The sequence below is a fragment of the Spermophilus citellus genome (genome assembly GCF_964194105.1).
Source record: "Spermophilus citellus genome assembly, chromosome: 2".
In the NCBI taxonomy this organism is placed as follows: Eukaryota; Metazoa; Chordata; class Mammalia; order Rodentia; family Sciuridae; genus Spermophilus; species Spermophilus citellus.
In genome coordinates this window covers 239,483,610-239,501,335 of record NC_138183.1, presented here as the reverse complement: position 1 = coordinate 239,501,335, position 17,726 = coordinate 239,483,610, and the positions used below count along the sequence as shown (strand labels likewise).

At 35.5% G+C, this 17,726-nt stretch overlaps 3 protein-coding genes across 3 annotated transcripts in view; all 3 read left to right on the top strand.

Moving 5' to 3' along the window:
• Nucleotides 1-17,726, top strand: part of LOC308641815 (uncharacterized protein) — a gene marked incomplete at both ends in the record, with an annotated part of 62,827 nt that overhangs the window by 15,979 nt on the left and 29,122 nt on the right. The window lies entirely within an intron of this gene.
• On the top strand, nt 6,290-7,228 carry LOC308638859 (olfactory receptor 4C46-like; the record flags this gene model as incomplete). The annotated part of the gene is made up of 1 exon (XM_081276749.1): nt 6,290-7,228. One exon carries the CDS (start codon nt 6,290-6,292, stop codon nt 7,226-7,228), a length of 939 nt encoding a protein of 312 aa, XP_081132875.1.
• LOC308639019 (olfactory receptor 4C46-like) lies at nt 16,463-17,395 on the top strand (the record flags this gene model as incomplete). Its single annotated transcript, XM_081276960.1, has 1 exon — nt 16,463-17,395. The coding sequence occupies one exon, from the start codon at nt 16,463-16,465 to the stop codon at nt 17,393-17,395; it is 933 nt and encodes a 310-aa protein (XP_081133086.1).

The following is a 17,726-nucleotide window of genomic DNA, read 5'->3' as shown; positions in this document are numbered from 1 at the left end:
TGACTCCTGCGTCTGGAGAGATAAACATAAGCAAGATCACAAAGGCTCCCATCTCCCATAATCCTGTCAAACCCTAACGGAGAGGGCCATGGAGAACATATTAAAAGTACTTTTAAGCTAGTGAGTGACATAGTTAGGTTTGAGTTTTACAATGAAAACTCAAGTTACAGTAACTGAAATAACATGACAGAGACGAGATTAGCAGCAGGATAAGATGGACTATTGTAATGATGAGAGTGTGGATTCTGCTGTAGAGAAAGCACAGTAGACTGTGGAATCCATCTCAAATCTCCTCTTACAAGGCCTGAGTACCTAAGACCCAGCTAGTGAGACTCTGAGATGCTAGCAATTCACAGCCCTAATCTTTTCTGGGTAATTTCACTAAAGAAATGGGAAGCTGCAGCCCAGAGATTATGCCCCCCGACACACACACACACACACACACACACACACACACACACACACACACATACACGCCCCAAGTGCACAATAAAAGGACTATGACAGTTGGGTTCCTGCCTTCATGTGAAGTCAGCCATGCAGTACAGTGAAGGGTTCAGAGCTGCCGGGTTTCCCAGCTGAAGCCAGACTTCACTTGACACAATGCACTCCCCTTCCCCACCTCACCAGCTTCCCTAAGTCCTTGCCTCCATATGTCACCTTCATAAAAATTCTCACCTCTGATTCTGCATCTATGGAACACAAACTGATCTGGAAAGAGAGGAAATAGTTCCTCAAAGGTTTACAAGTTATAAAAAATGAAATAACTGCATAATGTAGCATGATTTGTAATTTAAGACCTACTTGACCACCAAATGAAGGTCCAGAAGACATAACATTTAATCACTAGTATGAGAAACAAATTTCTGAAGGGAGCCCTGACATCCTTGAAGAGTTCTGTGATTGTTCTTCCCTTTTGGTTAAGACCCTACAATGGGAATTATGGTCTTTGAAGTGGGAAATAGAAATGTAAACCTGTCAGTCAAAAATACTGTTACCACCAAAGATCTACTTTAGTAATTAAGGAGAGATAAAGGCATTCCCAGGAAAACTATTATCAAACAAACACAGTAACTCATGATGGTAAGGATGTGGACAAAAAACATTTGCATACTCTTGTTGGGAACATAAGTTAATATACTCACCATGGAAAACAGCATGGAAGTTCCTCAAAAGACTCTAAGTAGAACTTTCAAATAATCAAGCTATCCCACTTCTACATACATATCAAAAGGAAATTGAATAGGAAAGACAGTGGAATGATCCTGACATAATTTTCCTATGGTCATATATGAATATACCACAGTGAATCTCTACATGATGTACAATCCACAAGACTTGGATCCTAATTACAAAAAAGGTGTGCTCCATGTTTGTATAAATAATTCAAATTTTAAAAGTTAATAGAATATCATAAAATGAAAAGTATTAAAAAGTGTGTTATGATCTACATATTGGCTTGCTTTAGTTGATAACATTACTTCTGGTGAATGAGAATGTATTACATGGCAAATTTTTAAAGTTGAGAAAAAGATTATGATGATGTTATTTAATCCAGAATACTAAGAAAGATTAAATAAAGGATGATATAAAGGCAATAAAAGGAAATTAAGTCAGCATACAAAGAGAAACCTGCATTTCCATGTTTATTACACCACAATTAACATTAGCTCTGATAAAGAATTAGCCTACTTTCTCATCAACAAATGAAAAAAAGAAGTTATGGTACATATACAGAAGAATGAAATCCTGTTTTCTGCAGCAAAGTAGATAAAAGTGTGTGGAAATAATTATGTTGAATGAAACAATCAGGTACAGAATAGACAAGTAACATAGGATCTCACTCATATGAGAAATAAAAAAAATGTGTACCTTAAAGAAGTTGAGAGTACAATGGTGGTTACCAAAGGTAGGGAGCAGGTGACAGAGATATAGTGATCAATCGATACTGAGTTACAGTTAGAGAGAAATGAGAAGTTTTAGTGAGTATAGTTAAGAATAATTTTTTGTATGTTTCAAAAAGGTAGAAAAAAAATATTTTGAGGATGTATGCCATAGGAAAATGCTGAAATTTTAAGACTTAAATATGTCTTAAAGGCTTTAAATTTTATGCAATGTGTATATATGCATCAAAACTTAACATAGTGCACCATTAATAAGTACAATATGTATAATTTTCTGTATAATTTTAATATAAATAAAAAATAAGCAAATAAACAAAAATAAAAGATAGAAGACTTAGAATGGACTTCTCTCCAAAGACATAATGATGGTCAACATCTATATAAAATGGTGCTCTCTGCAATAATAATTAGGGAAAATGCATATCAAAATTACAATGAGATACTCAATCTGAAAGGATGGGAATTATTAAAACAAAAAAAGATAACAAACATTGGCAAAGTTATGGGGTAAAGGAAAATGTTTCACTGTTGATTGAAATGTAAATCAATTCATCCTCTATGGAACAGTATGGATATTCCTTTAAAACTTTCAAAATAAAGCTACACATTATCAAGATAATACTAATATTCAAAGAAATTGAAATCAGAACCAAAATCTTATGTGCATTCTCAAATACATTATATGTTATTCATAGTATGCAAGAAAGGGAAGAAACCTAAATTTCAGTTGGCAGATGACTAGAAAAGAGTTTGTGATGTATGCATGTAACAACTTATTCTTCAGCCATTATTAAAAGGACAACCCTGCCATTTCCAACAACAAGGTGACATGACCCTATTTATAGGATGAATCTAAAATAGTCTAACACATAGAGCAGAGTGTGAAACAGCTTCATGAGGTGGAGAAGGGGACATGGGAGATGTTAGTCAACACATCTGGCTTGAGTTGCACAGCATGAATAAGTTCTAGAGGTTTACACACCATAGTACTGATATTGTCAATACTGTCGGTATGCATTACATTTTTCTAAGATGGTAGACCTTGTGTGATGTACTTATCACAATAATAATCGTAAACAAGAAGTTGGGAGCACATTTTCAAATGAGATCAGATATGTGATTGGAGAACTTTATAGCATAGATTCTGATGACAGTTTCAAGTGGGTATATGTATCCCCCAACACACCAAGTCACATATTTTATGTGTGTACAGTTTTTTCTATGTGAACTATGCCTCAAAGAAGCGGTTTTAAGAAATAAAAAATCAATGCAAAGAGGGTGTGAACTGTGGATGAGAGGATATAAAAGAATGTACAGGCTTTGAGAAAATTATATGTGTGCATTTACATATTATGTATTTAACAAAAGTCCTGCAATATGTTGAAAATATTTTGAAATATACAAAAAGAAAGCCAAAACCAATATATTTTCATTATAGATAGAAATATCACAAAAGATGACATACCAATGTTCAAAAGCATTTGAAAAAAAAAAGTGCACATCCTTGGTAATCAAAAAATTTCAAGTTAAACATCACAATAATTTACAACTATTATTTTCTAGAATGACCAAATGAAAAATAATTAGCAATACCAAGTGACAAAGTGTGGAAAGACTGGAACTCTCTTCCGATGTTTTAAATATCTCTCCAAATTTTTCATGCTTCTTATTTATCCACACTGACCATCCCATGAGCCCAGGGACAACTGCAATTTAGTGCCTTCTGGGATTCTGGCTATTTCCAAAACACAATGAAAATTAGAAAAAGCAGGTTTGGGATCTAAGTGCTTTAAAATAGCTGCCATGACATTTAGTCCTTTAGCGCTTTATTTATCAAGTAATCGAGAATGGGTTTTCAGAAATGGTTTAAAACTGATAAGATAGAAGCATCTCTGTAACACATACATCAGGGAGCCGCACCACTGTTCCCCAGGATGGACTTAGGCCACCATGCTATTCAGCTTTCCTAGCAACCTAGGTTCAGACAGGGAGATGTAAGTCCCACTTGTTTATGTTCTAAGTGCAGAGAATACAATCTGTACTCTAGAGTGGGTGACACACAAACATACTGCCAAGATTACCCACTTCTAAAACAAAGCTTTCCAACAAGGGGATAACTAATTCCTGGGAGAGGATGAACAACTACAAGCAAGGTACCTGAGATTCTATGGAAACCTCTTTAAATATCCTGATAGTGTGAGATGAAAATATTCCTTGTTGTTATCAGTATTTCTAGAGCAAGCCTCATGGATGGAATGACTCACTGAAATGTGTCTCTTCTGCACTTCCTACATCCTGCCCTAATGCACCCGAACCAGGTAATGAGGATCATTTCTCCATAATAGTGAATCAAGCAAATTTATTCTAAATTCAAACCTTGAGATTTCTTTGAAATTGCTTTAGGCTTTGGTGAGCACCAAGACTGAGACTTATAAGAACTCCCTTAAAACCAGTTTATTTGAAATTGAATTATCTGAGTAGTTTTCTTTTTAACCCCTTCTTATCTTTCATACTCAAAGATGCTTACTGTAAGAGGAATTCATTTGAAGATGCATTTGTGCCCGAACACACCGAAATGTCACTAAAATAACCTAGAACTGCAAAGGTAGGTTCTCAACACTGTGGATACTTATTAAATGTTGTTATTTTTCATACACAGCTTTGATTTTCTATATTTGTCAAATGAAGTCATAGAAAATCTCATCCTTACCCCAAAATTTCAAATGAGTTAAAAAATGTTATTAACCTAATTTAACATTAAACAATCTGAGACTCATAGACATACAATATTTTCCAAGAACCAAATAACATCAGGACAAAATAGCCTACTTAATAACCAAGATTCATCTTGAAAAGAAAAACAAAATTTAAATAAACCTCTTACACACAGAGGACCTAAATATGGATATTAATGGACACAAATCATCACTTGTTAGTCCAAGCGCAGGGCAGTGGGACTGTTCATGGCATCAACTACTATGGATAATACAGGTCTCTCTGGCTCCTTTAAAAATAATTTTGGAAATAATTCTTCCTCAGTTTATTGCAGGGTCAAACATTTCTCTGTGTCTTTTCTCAAAGTATCAATTCTGCTTCTCTGATGAGTTGATGTACAGTTATAAAAGTAGCCAGAAGTTCCTATATGTAACCCTAGCACCATGGTGAATCTGTTCATGTAACAATTAATTCTCATAACAAATAATGAGGTAGGATTGTTATTCTCATTTTATAGATGATGATGTAGGAGTGCAAAGTGGCAGGAAATTCACCCCAAATAAGAGAATCTGCAACAAGAATGTATAAAATCACTTAAAACACATGAAATGTTCAGAAAGCTTTAGCCAACATTACCATTGTTTTTAGGACAGTAAACATTAGTCTATGACATTATTTCCTTACCTCTTAAATTTATAAAATAAACCCAACCATAAAGGTTACTCTATTAACGTGTGTATGGTACTTGTTGCCTTTTAATGCAAAAATACACATTAAATATTAAATATCAACTATTGTATAGTTATAAGATTTGTCAACAAGTATTCTAGACTATTATATAGTATAACTTATATACTTTCATTGATTTCCATTATTATTTATAAATATATATATATATATATATATATATATATATATATATGTACATAAATATATATTTGTAGATGGACAAAATACCCATATTTTATTTATTTATTTTTATGTGGTGCTAAGGATAGAGCCCAGTGCCTCACATGTGCGAGGCAAACTCTCTACCACTGAGCTACAGCCCCAGCCCCCGATTTCGATCATTCTTTATACCATCTATTATGAGTACTTTACCTGTGCTTCCTGTCTCTGGCTTTCACTCACTCCTGAGCCTCACTCTACCACATCCATACATACTCTACTACAAGTCCTTCGTGATAATAGTAGCTAAGATTCCTTCTTCCTCAAATTCCTTGTCTTTCTTCCATCCATTCTTCATTACTTTTTATCATTCTCCGTTTTCTAACAATAAAAAGCAAAATTCTTTACGAGTGTTGAAATATCTATTACATCCATCCTTTACCTCCCTTATTGGGCTAAGCTGCTACAATGTATATAAACTCTTATGTCAATCCAAGCTTTGACTCATTTCAGAAAATTAAGTATACTCAGATGGCAGATTTCCTAGTGTGTTTACAAAAGTTCTTCATCTATACAATATTTTCAAAAATTCTGCATAGGAGGAAATTTTAATAATTGTGTTCCCCTTGAAGAAATAAAAAATACATGCAAAGAAGGGGAAACAATAAAACATAAGATCCCATGACTCCATAGAATTCAGGCATGTATTATTTACAAGAATGGAGAAGTTTAATTAACCCAATGTTGTATCAATATTTTCAGGATATGTAATTAACTTTAGCATGAAGTTCATGGAAAATAAGAACAATGTGACAGAGTTTGTTCTTCTGGGACTTACCGAAAACCCAAAGATGCAGAAAATTATATTTGTTGTGTTTTTGTTCATCTACATCATCTCTGTGGTAGGAAATTTGGTCATTGTGATAACCATCACTATGAGCTCACTCTTGGGATCCCCCATGTACTTTTTCTTGGCCCATCTCTCATTTATTGATGCCTGCTACACCTCTGTAAATACCCCTAAACTGATTAGAGATTCACTTCATGAAAAGAAGACCATCCTTTTCAATGGATGCATGGCCCAAGTCTTTGGGGAACATTTCTTTGCAGGTGCAGAGGTCATTCTGCTTACGGTGATGGCCTATGACCGTTATGTGGCCATCTGCAAACCCTTGCACTATGCAACCATCATGAACTGGAGAGTGTGTGCCCTGCTAGTGGCAGTGTCCTGGATGGGAGGCTTTCTCCATGCAACCATCCAGATCCTCTTCATCTTCCGACTACCCTTCTGTGGCCCTAATGTCATTGATCACTTTATGTGTGATCTGAACCCTTTGCTCAATCTGGCGTGCACTGATATCCATACTCTGGGGTTCTTTGTTGTTGCTAACAGTGGGTTAATCTGCTCATTAAACTTCCTCCTCCTGCTGGTCTCCTATGTGGTCATCCTGCATTCCCTGAGAACCCACAGCTTGGAGGGTAGGCGCAAAGCCCTGTCCACCTGTGTCTCCCACATCACAGTGGTTGTCCTCTTCTTTGTTCCCTGCGTATTTGTGTACCTGAGACCTGCAGTTCATTTATCTATTGATAAAGCAATTGCTGTATTATATACCAGGATAACTCCCATGATAAATCCCTTTATCTACACTTTCAGAAATGCTCAGATGAAAGATGCTATTAGGAAGTTATTTATCAGTAAAGCTATTTCAGATGATAAATGAATGTGCCTAAAACCCAGCAGTGGTTCGGCTGAGGAGAATATGGAGACAATTTGGAACACATCAGCAAAATATAATTATAAGGCAAATATTTTAAAAATTGTTATTCAGAAACTTTTCATTGAGAAAGTAGAAATTTGTTAAAAAATTGGAGTCAATCTAACCTAGAACCATGTCCTGTATGTTTGAAAACTTTTACTAACTCTGGGCCTGGTTATCCAACTTTATCCATGTATACGGATTCATAGGCTTTTCCTCTAAGGAAAAAAAAATAGAAAGAATGCTGGTGAGGAGCAATAATCATTTTACCCGTAGGGTATTTTATTAATAGAACACTGACAGAAAGAAGACATTATCAATATAATTGAAGAAGAAATTATCAATATACATCAGATACACTGATGATCTAGTAACCAAAATGTCACTGATATTTCAAATCATTTGTTTAACTCCTATCATATGCTATCAGATAATGATGAGGAAAAGTTCCAATAATGGTACTAATGAACATTTTTGAGAAAAAGACTATGCTTTGCACATCAAAATTCTCGTGGATTATCTATAACCAAAAATTACATCATTTTCATTCATATATCTCATAATTTTATGTATCAGAATATATGATCATGTGTTTCCAGTAATATTATGGTATCTAAGTTCTTTGGGGGCAATGAACAATTAGACATTTATTTTCCACTTTAACATAAAAAAGATTCAACAATGTTCCTAAATGTTCTTTTACAATTTAGAACTAATGTAATTAAAGGCTAATAGCCCATCAGAAGGAGTGAATCATATAAAGAACATTTTAATGTTGATCAGATACTCCTAGTCACTAAAAGTGCAGCTATGATCCATAAAAGTTTTGCCTGGTAGCTTCCAAAAATTTTCATAAATAGTTCAAAGTCTGGCACCTGATGAATATTGAAGGAATGACCAAATGTATAAAATAACATATCAATTGGATAAAAGTGGTAGGAAAAGAGTAATAGATATTTTCTACCTTAATCTCATGAAGACTCAGAGGAGAATCCTAGATGTAATTCTAAGAAGAACCCCACATTTTGTTTTTATTCTTGCATAAACTGAGGAATGAGAAAATCTTGGAATTGTGTTGCTCATCATATGAAAATAAACCGCACATTGATATTCCCTCAAGAAGTTTTTATTATCCTATGAATCTGAGCTGTTTATGGTGTTTCTGTTACTTTGTGATCATTTCATTATTCAAAACTGTTTTTCAAAATATGAAGATCTGTGTGCACACAGAGAAATTTCAAGATTAAATATTTTTTCACTCAAATCTTCCTAATTAATAAACACATAATTTTTTCCCTAAGGTACATGCATATTAGAGGGGATGTTCAGATGTGGATAAAAATGAAGTTTTACTTCTTCCTTTATAGAATTGAAAATTCATTAAGAGAATCCTAGAAAGAGTAGAAAATGAATACTCTGTGTTATAAATGTTTAGATGAACAAGATGTTATGAAAATATAGTGAAGGGATTTCAAAGATCTGGGGTTTGGGTCAAGAATTGATACTTAGATTGCACCTGCGGTATGGTAGAGGGAATAGGCAAGAGTATGTGCCAAAGCATTTCTAGAACAGGAGATAGATAACAGGTTAAGAGAAAAAAAAAACTATACAGAAAAACTAATTGATTCAACAGGTCTGTGCTTATTAAACTATTCATTCCACTATTATTTATTGAAACCCACTAGTGCCAACCACCACCAAACTGCAGACCAAGCTACTATAAAATTAGCTCTTGTAACTGTTGACACTTGGGAGACAGAAACAAGCAAGATCGGCAAGAGTCTCATAATCTTGTTACAGCTTAATGGTGTGGGCCATGGGAAAAACATCAGAAGTCTTTTTAAGTTAGTGAGTGATGTAGTTAGATTTGAAGAAGAATGGCATGAAGGGGACAAGATCCACAGCAGGAGAACAGCAGGCTACTGTACAGATCTGAATGTAAAAGGCTGGTTGTTTAAACTCTGGTCTTCTGACATGGGTTGTGATAAACACCATTAGATCCAGCTCAGATCCACTCCACCAGGCCAGAGTGTCCATGAACCAGCTACTGTAAGTCTGGGCTGCTAAGAGTTGACAGCCCTAACCTTCTCTGGACAATTACACTAGAGAAAATGCAAGATTCTTCCAGTGCTTATGCCCAACACCTCAAGGCCCTAAGTAGACAATAAAAGACTACCACAGGTGTATAAATTGGTTGGGTCTGCTGCCCCCATGTGCAATCATAGTACAATGCATACTCCAGAGCTACCAAGGTCCCAGAATGACACCAGACTTCACATAGACAACACACGTTCTTCCCTGACCTTATCAGCTTCCCCAACCTCTGCTTTCATATGTAACCTTCATAAAAATTTTTCATAAAAATGCAGGTTCTGCATCTATAGACTAAATACTCATTAGAAAGAGAAAAACAGTTCCTCAAATATTTACAGGTAATTCACAAGGGAATTGATATCTAAGAAAGGTAAGAAACTGTATTTATGGGGTGAGATCATGTTCTGGCTTCCATCACTAGATGGATGAGAGAACTGAGACAATGGAATGGAGAGAACTATGAAACTTTGCAAGTGAAAGGGGCCTCTCCAAGTCCAGTAGAAGTGCCCTCCTGCTACCAGTTAGTGTTCTCTCCACCATGTCTAAGGAATATGCCTACCTTGCCTGAGGGGATCATAAAGGCAAGGTTGCTCTGTAAAACAATGTTTACTCCCCTTGGGTTAACTCCAATCTCCCTTCTTTGCTTCCAGACTTATATTGATGTTCAAGTCTCAGCGGGATCCTAAAATATATGCAAGGTGTGACCCATGAATAGGTGCATGACACTTCAAAGACTACAAGATTTTAGCAGATAGGAGTACAGGGACATGTGTGATAATACATATTAAAAGTGTGGGATAGGGCTGGGGATGTGGCTCAAGCGGTAGCGAGCTCGTCTGGCATGTGTGCGGCCCGGGTTCGATCCTCAGCACCACATACAAACAAAGATGCTGTGTCTGCCAATAACTAAAAAATAGATATTAAAAAAACTCAAAAAAGTGTGGGATAATATTAAAACAAATATACTTTGTGATCATGCCAACTTTATTGTCATAGGCACAGTAAGGAAAGATTCTTCTGTTACTGTTGCACTTAATAGAGTTAAGAAGGATTCATTTTGGCTAGTTGGCTACAACAAGACCAAAAGAAAATCTACAGTGAGTGAAACAGAAATCGAACTGAAAAACTTAAGTGAGTTATTATATCAAAGGGTTGCAGGGACTAAATGGTGGCATTCAAGTTTCAGAGGTATTGGGGGTGTGGTTACCATTATGCAAAATAGAAATAAAGCAGAAACCATAATAATCTGATTACTGTACAGAAAAACTGATTGATTTAACAGGTCTGTGCTTATTAAACTATGTTATAAGAAATAACATCATAATGTTACAGAAGTGAGATATAAAGAAAATGTAATATATTCTCATTTTATTTAAGCATAAAAAAATTCTGTAATAAGTAAATGAATGCCAAAATTAAATCATTGGAACAGAAAGTCATGATCCCTAAATCAATCTTCAGACTTGAGCCAGTCTACATATCCAGAACCCCTGAGTTGTAAGTGAAGTGGATCTACTTGAGATAGGACACTAATAACTGCCAAAGATTTATATGCAAATATTTCTCCCAGTTTTCTACAAAGGGACCTAAAACCTTTTCCACAGTAACTGTGCAGTACATTAGTTTAGACAATGCTGGACAACTTCACTCTGGTTATAAACTGACACTAATTCAAGGACACCCAAAACATCACTATGGTCTGGCTGTACAAAAAAAAAAAAATAGACAGTTATGGGTAAATGATAGTCAATTAACATAAGCTTAATCAGACAGAGGTTCCAATTGCAGCCTTGTACCAGACATGGTTTCATTGCTTGAACAAATTAACATATACTCCTGGCTTAGCAGTGGGAGGAAGATCTCATGGAGCTTAGGTGATGAAGGGAAACATAACTCTGGTCATTCTCTGAATGAGGCAAGTGGGTTTTCAAACTACTTTGGTGCCTATTTCCGCATTTTGGGAATGCAAAATTGAATGGACCTGGTATTGGTAGAATCTCCACAATGGCACCATGACCTATGGAGTGAAGAATATTAGGGAGAGGTTGGCAAAGTGGAAGCTGGTAGAGCTTCCTCTATAAAGGAAAATAGAAGACCAAAAGCAGGATTGCATTTTGCATGATAAATAACACTACTGCATTCCTGGAAGGATTTCAGAGATTGCGACTCCATCAAGACTTGAAAGATGGTCCAGTAGTGATTCTTACCACATTTTCATTCAACTCAACTATTTTGGCTGTGCAAACAACAGACAGTTATGGGGGTGTGGTTACCATAAGCTTAATCAGGTGGAGGCTCCAATTACAGCTGCTATACAAGATGTGCCTTCATTGCTTGAACAAATTAACACATCCTACTGGTACTTGCTATGTAGCTAATGGTTTGGCAAAGTCTTTTTTTCCTTATTCTCCCATAAAGGATCAGTTTGGTTTCAGCTAAAAAGGTAAGTGTGGCTAACTTCAGATGTATGCCAGTGTTCCAGAACCATGCTATAACTTAGTTCACAGGTATCTTGTTGACTTGTTCTTCCTCAAGAACATTATGGCCTGTACATTGATTAGTTTGTGGTTATTGGAACTATCAGTAGATGAGAAGAAGCAACTACTCTAGATTTATTGTTAATACATTGGAGTGTGAGAGAAATAATTCTGAATAAAATTTGTGAGCTTTCTACCTCTGTTCAATACCTAGGAATTCAGTGTTGTGAGGTATGTCCAGATATCCCTTCTAAGGTGAATGGAATGATAAGTTGATGCATCTGGCCCCTGTTACAAGGAAAACAGAGGTATGCTTCCTAGTGGATCACTTGGATTTTAGAGTCAACATATTTCTTATTTGGATGTCCCCCAAAATTCTAGTTTTGAGGGGGGCCCAGAAGAAGAGAAGTCTATACAACAAATGGCAGAGTTCTACCACATAGGTCATATTAATCACATGGTCCAATTGTATGTAAAATGCCTGTGGTATAGATGGCACCTACAGGTGAATTTCAATGTAAGTCCTCAGGATTTTTAGGGAGATTGCTGCTATACTTCATAGGTAGCTGTTACCCATTTCCATACAGTTCTTGGCCTGGTTTTCCTTTCCATCTCCATATTACAATATCTGATGTAATCAATGTATACAGAGGAAAGATAAGTTTTGGCTCAGAGTCTGTAGATTCCATTCCATTTTCAGTTGGTTACATTACTTTAGCCCTGTGGTGAGGCAGTACATCATAAGAAATGCTTATGGCATTGAAACAACTGCTTAGATCATGGCCAGGAAGTAAAGAAGGAAGTGAAAGAGGCTGGAATCCCAGCCTCAGGTATTTATATCAAGTTAAATACCTAGTGGAAACATTATGAAATATGAAATATGTATTGAAACATGAGAGTAGTCCACTAATATGTATATTTTATCAATTTTATTTATCAGTTCAACATAAAAGAAAATTAAATAAATAAAAATTAAATGTGCACGACCTTGAATGGACATTTGCCCAAAGAATACCAATGGCCAACAGCTATATAAAAATGAACCCAAAGTCAATATTTTTATAATCATCAGGAAAAGTGAAAAATCAAAGCAAAGCAAAGTATGAACATAACCCAGGAGGATTCATATTATAAAAATAAACCAAAAATCAACATAACAAATAGAGACAATTATATAGGGAAAAGGAAAAACGTGTCATAGTTGGTGTGAATGCAATATTGGCTCTGTCTGTGGAAAACAGCTTGAACATTCCTTTATAATATTACCAAAAAAAAAAAAAAGAACTACATATAATCTAGCAATACTATTTCTGGGTATTTATTCAAAGGAATTAAAACAGGATCTCCAAGTCACATGTGCATTCTTGAGACCATTATATGTTGTTCACAATAGCCAAATATGAAAGAAACTTAAACATTCATTGATAGATCATTACATAAAGAATGTCTGACATATGTATATAACAGAACATTATTCCAGCTTAAAAAAAAATCCTTTCATTTGCAACAAAATGGACAAACCCAGAAGATAATATGTTTAGAAAATAAAAAAAAAAAAGGTCTGGCACAGAAGGACAAATGTGACATGACAACATTCATATGATAAATCTGTAAGAGTCTAACTCCAATGCAGAGAGTGGTTTTTATATATTATATTTGCACATTTTTCTGTATGTAAATTATAACCCAAACAGCTGTTATTTGAGAAATGATAAAAGAATTCACAGGCTTTGAGTAAATTGTGTGTTTATGTGTTTACACACTATAGACATGACAAAGACCTGCATCTGTAAAATGCTGAGCATTTACAACTAAATAGGAAGAAATAAAGAATGATTACTTTTAACTTATGCAAAGATATAAATAAAATTTTTACAAAATATTAACATTAACAGAAGATAGGAATATGAAAAAAATCTTCATAGTCATCACGAAATTTCAATTGAAAACCAAAACAATTGACACCTGGATACAGAATGGGAAAAAATAAACAACGCCAAGTGACAAAATATGGAAAGATTGAAACTCTCTTCTTGTGTTTTAGATCTCTTTCCAAATTGTCATGCTGCCTGTTAATCTACACTGACCAGACCATGATATCTGGGATAACTAATTTAGAGCCTTCTGAGGATCCTATCTATTTCCAAAACACTATGAAAATTAGAAAAAGCAGTTTTGCAGTTATCTACTTAAAATGTGTCTCAGTAAAGCTCTGTCTTCACTGCTTTAGCTCTCAAGCAATCACAAGGAGTTTTCAGAAGTGGTTTTAAAATGATCAGAAGAAAGAAGCCCCTCTGTGACAGGCATCATCAGGGACCCTGCACCACTGGTCCCCAGGCTGGACTTAGGCCACCATGCTATTTACCTGGTATTCAGCTCTCCTAGCAACTCAGGTTGGGAAAGGGAAAGGCAACTCCCACTTGTTTATGTTGTAAGTGCAGGGAATACCATCTGTACTCTAGAGTGGGTGACACACAAACACACTGCCAGGATACCCACTTCTAAACACAAAGCTTTTCCAACAAGGGGATAACTAATTCCTGGGAGAGGATGGAAAGCTACAAGGAAGGTACCTGAGTTTTTATGAGAACCTCTTTAAATATCCTGATAGTGTGAGGTGAAAATATTCCTTCTTGTCATTAATGTCTCCACAGCAAGAATCCTTGTGAGTGGAATGAGCCACTAAAAAGCTTTTCCTCTGCGTTTCCTACATCCTGCCCTGATGGGCCAGAACCAGGTAATGAGGATCATTTCTCCATAATAGTGAATCAAGTGAATCCATTCTAAATTCAAATCTCAGGATTTTGGTGAAATCACTTTAGGCTTATGTAAGATGGAAAGATTTAAACTTATAAAGACACATCCTTAAAAATGGTTGATTTGATATTGAATTATCTGAGTGGCTTTTTCTCAACTCCATTTTATCCTTCATATTGAACTCTGCTTATTGCAAGAGGAACTAATTTGAAGATGGATTTGTGCCTGAACACATTGTAATGCCACAAAAATCATCTAGAATTGCAAAGGTAGGTTTTTAAAAGCGGTGAGGGTTACTAAATATTGTTGTGTTTCATATATGGTTAACATTACTTTTCTAAATTTGTCAAATACTGTCACAGAGAATCTCATTCTTAACCCAAATTTTCAAAACACATTTGAAATATGTCATGAATCTAATCTGACATTGAACAATTTGAGAGAGAGATGAAGTACTTTCTAAACCAAGCTGTCTACACTAGGAACCATTATTTAGGGAAGAGACATATCAATTAATAACCAGATTAATCTTGAAGATGAAAACAAAATTTAATATATCTCTCACACAAAAATGACCTAAATATGAATATTAATGGACACAAATCATCACTTGTTAGTCCAAGCACAGGCAAGTTGGACTCTTTCTGATATCAAATACTGTGGATAATACAGGTAAGTCTCTCTGGCTTCTTTAAAAGTAATTTTGGAAAGCATTTCTACTCAGATTGTTGTATGGAGAAAAGTTCTGCTTCTCTGCTGAGTGCATGCAGTTACAAAAGTGGATGAAAGTTCCTATATGTATCCCCAGCAGCACCGTGGTGGATACAATAATATAACAATCAATTCTCTTAAAAAATGATGAGGTGGTATTGTTATTCTCAGTTTATAGATGATGATTTAGGTATGCAAAGTGGCAGGAAATGCACCCCAAGAAAGATAATCTGCAACAAGAATCTATAAAATCGCTTAAAATACATGAAATGTTCAGAAAGCTTTATATAATATTTCATTGCTTTTAAACAGCAAACATTAGTCTCTGACATCATTTCCTTACCTGTTAAATGTACAAATAATTTTGTTATTCTAATTATTATTAGGTTATTCTAATTATTAAAATGAATTGTGTGTGGAGTACTTGGTACCTTGGAACACACAGAATTCACATTAAAACATTTTATTATCAACTATAAGTTCTTGAATTGTGTAAACACACATTATAGGTTATTTTATACTATCTATTTTGTATTTCATTACATTTCCATCATATTTATATCAAATATTATAATACTCTGCTACCTGCGGCTCTTGCCTCTGGCTTCCACTGTACTGACCTGGCTCAGCTTCATCTAGGACACAGGAAGACCTATATGAGATTAGTACCCAAGATTCCCCTTAATCAAACTCCTTGTCATCCTTTCACTCATTCTCTATTCCTTTTTTTTGTAATTTTCCATTTCTTAATAATAAAGGACACAATTTTTCACCTGTATATGAATATCTAGTACATTCAACTTTTGCTTCCTTTTTTGGGCTAAATTGCTACTCGTATATGAAATCCATTATTTCAGTTCAGACTCAAAGTCATCCCAGATATGTTAGTGTACTCAGATGCCAATCCTTATCTATACAAAAGTCCTTATGTATATTCTGTTTTCCTAATAGTCACTCAGGAGGCAATTTGAGTAATCTTCAGGAATTCAGAACCCCTTGATATATCTCAAAAAATAAATAAATGCAACCACAAAAACATACAAATGTCATAAGATTTCACATCTCAGTGGCATCCAGGCATTTAATATTTATTAGGATGGAAAATCTGAATAAATCCTAGGTTGTATCAACTTTTTCAGGTAATGTAACAAGCGTCCACATGAAGTACATGGAGACTACAAACAATGTGACAGAGTTTGTTCTTCTGGGACTTACACAAAACCCAAAGATGCAGAAAATAGTATTTGCTGTATTTTTACTCATCTACATTATCTCTATAGTAGGAAATTTGCTCATCTTGATAACCATCACTAGCAGCTCATTGTTGGGATCCCCCATGTACTTTTTCCTGGCCTATCTCTCCTTTATTGATGCCTGCTATGCCTCTGTCAACAATCCTAAACTGATTAGAGATGCACTCCATGAAAAGAAGACCATCCTTTTCAAAGGATGCATGGCCCAAGTCTTTGGGGAACATTTCTTTGGAGGTGTAGAGGTCATTCTGCTGACAGTGATGGCCTATGACCGCTATGTGGCTATCTGCAAGCCCTTGCACTATACAACCATCATGAACTGGAGAGTGTGTGCCCTGCTAGTGGGAGTCTCCTGGATGGGAGGCTTTCTCCATGCAATCATTCAGATCCTCTTCATCTTACCACTGCCCTTCTGTGGCCCTAATGTCATTGATCACTTTATGTGTGATCTGAACCCATTGCTCAATCTGGCCTGCACTGATACCCACACTCTGGGGCTCTTTGTTGCTGCCAATAGTGGATTCATCTGCCTGTTAAACTTCCTCCTCCTGCTGGTCTCCTATGTGGTCATCCTGCACTCTCTCAGGACCCACAGCCTGGAGGGTAGGCGCAAGGCCTTATCCACCTGTGTCTCCCACATCACAGTGGTTGTCCTCTTCTTTGTTCCCTGCATATTTGTGTACATGAGACCTCCAGCTAATTTACCCATTGATAAAGCAGTTGCTGTATTCTATACCATGATAACTCCCATGTTAAATCCTGTGATCTACACTTTGAGAAATGCTCAGATGAAAGATGCTATGAGAAAATTGTTTAGCAGGAAATTGCTTGATAAATGAATTTGCCTAAATTCCAACATTGATTTAAGTGAGGAAAGGATAAATGAAATTTTTGGAATATCTCAGAAGATTATGATTGGATAAAAAAGGACTGTTATTTATAAACTCTTCATTGAAATAAGAATAAGTAGGTTAAAGATCAGAGACTACCTAACCCAGGATAATCTACTCATATTGCAAGTTTCTACTAATTCTGGTCCTGATTTTCCTAGATTTATCCATTTATATGGATTTATAGTTTTTCCTTCTAATAAAAATTAAGAATATAAAAAATACTGGTATTGATCATTAATGTCTATAACTCTACATCAGGTAAACACTACCATTACCA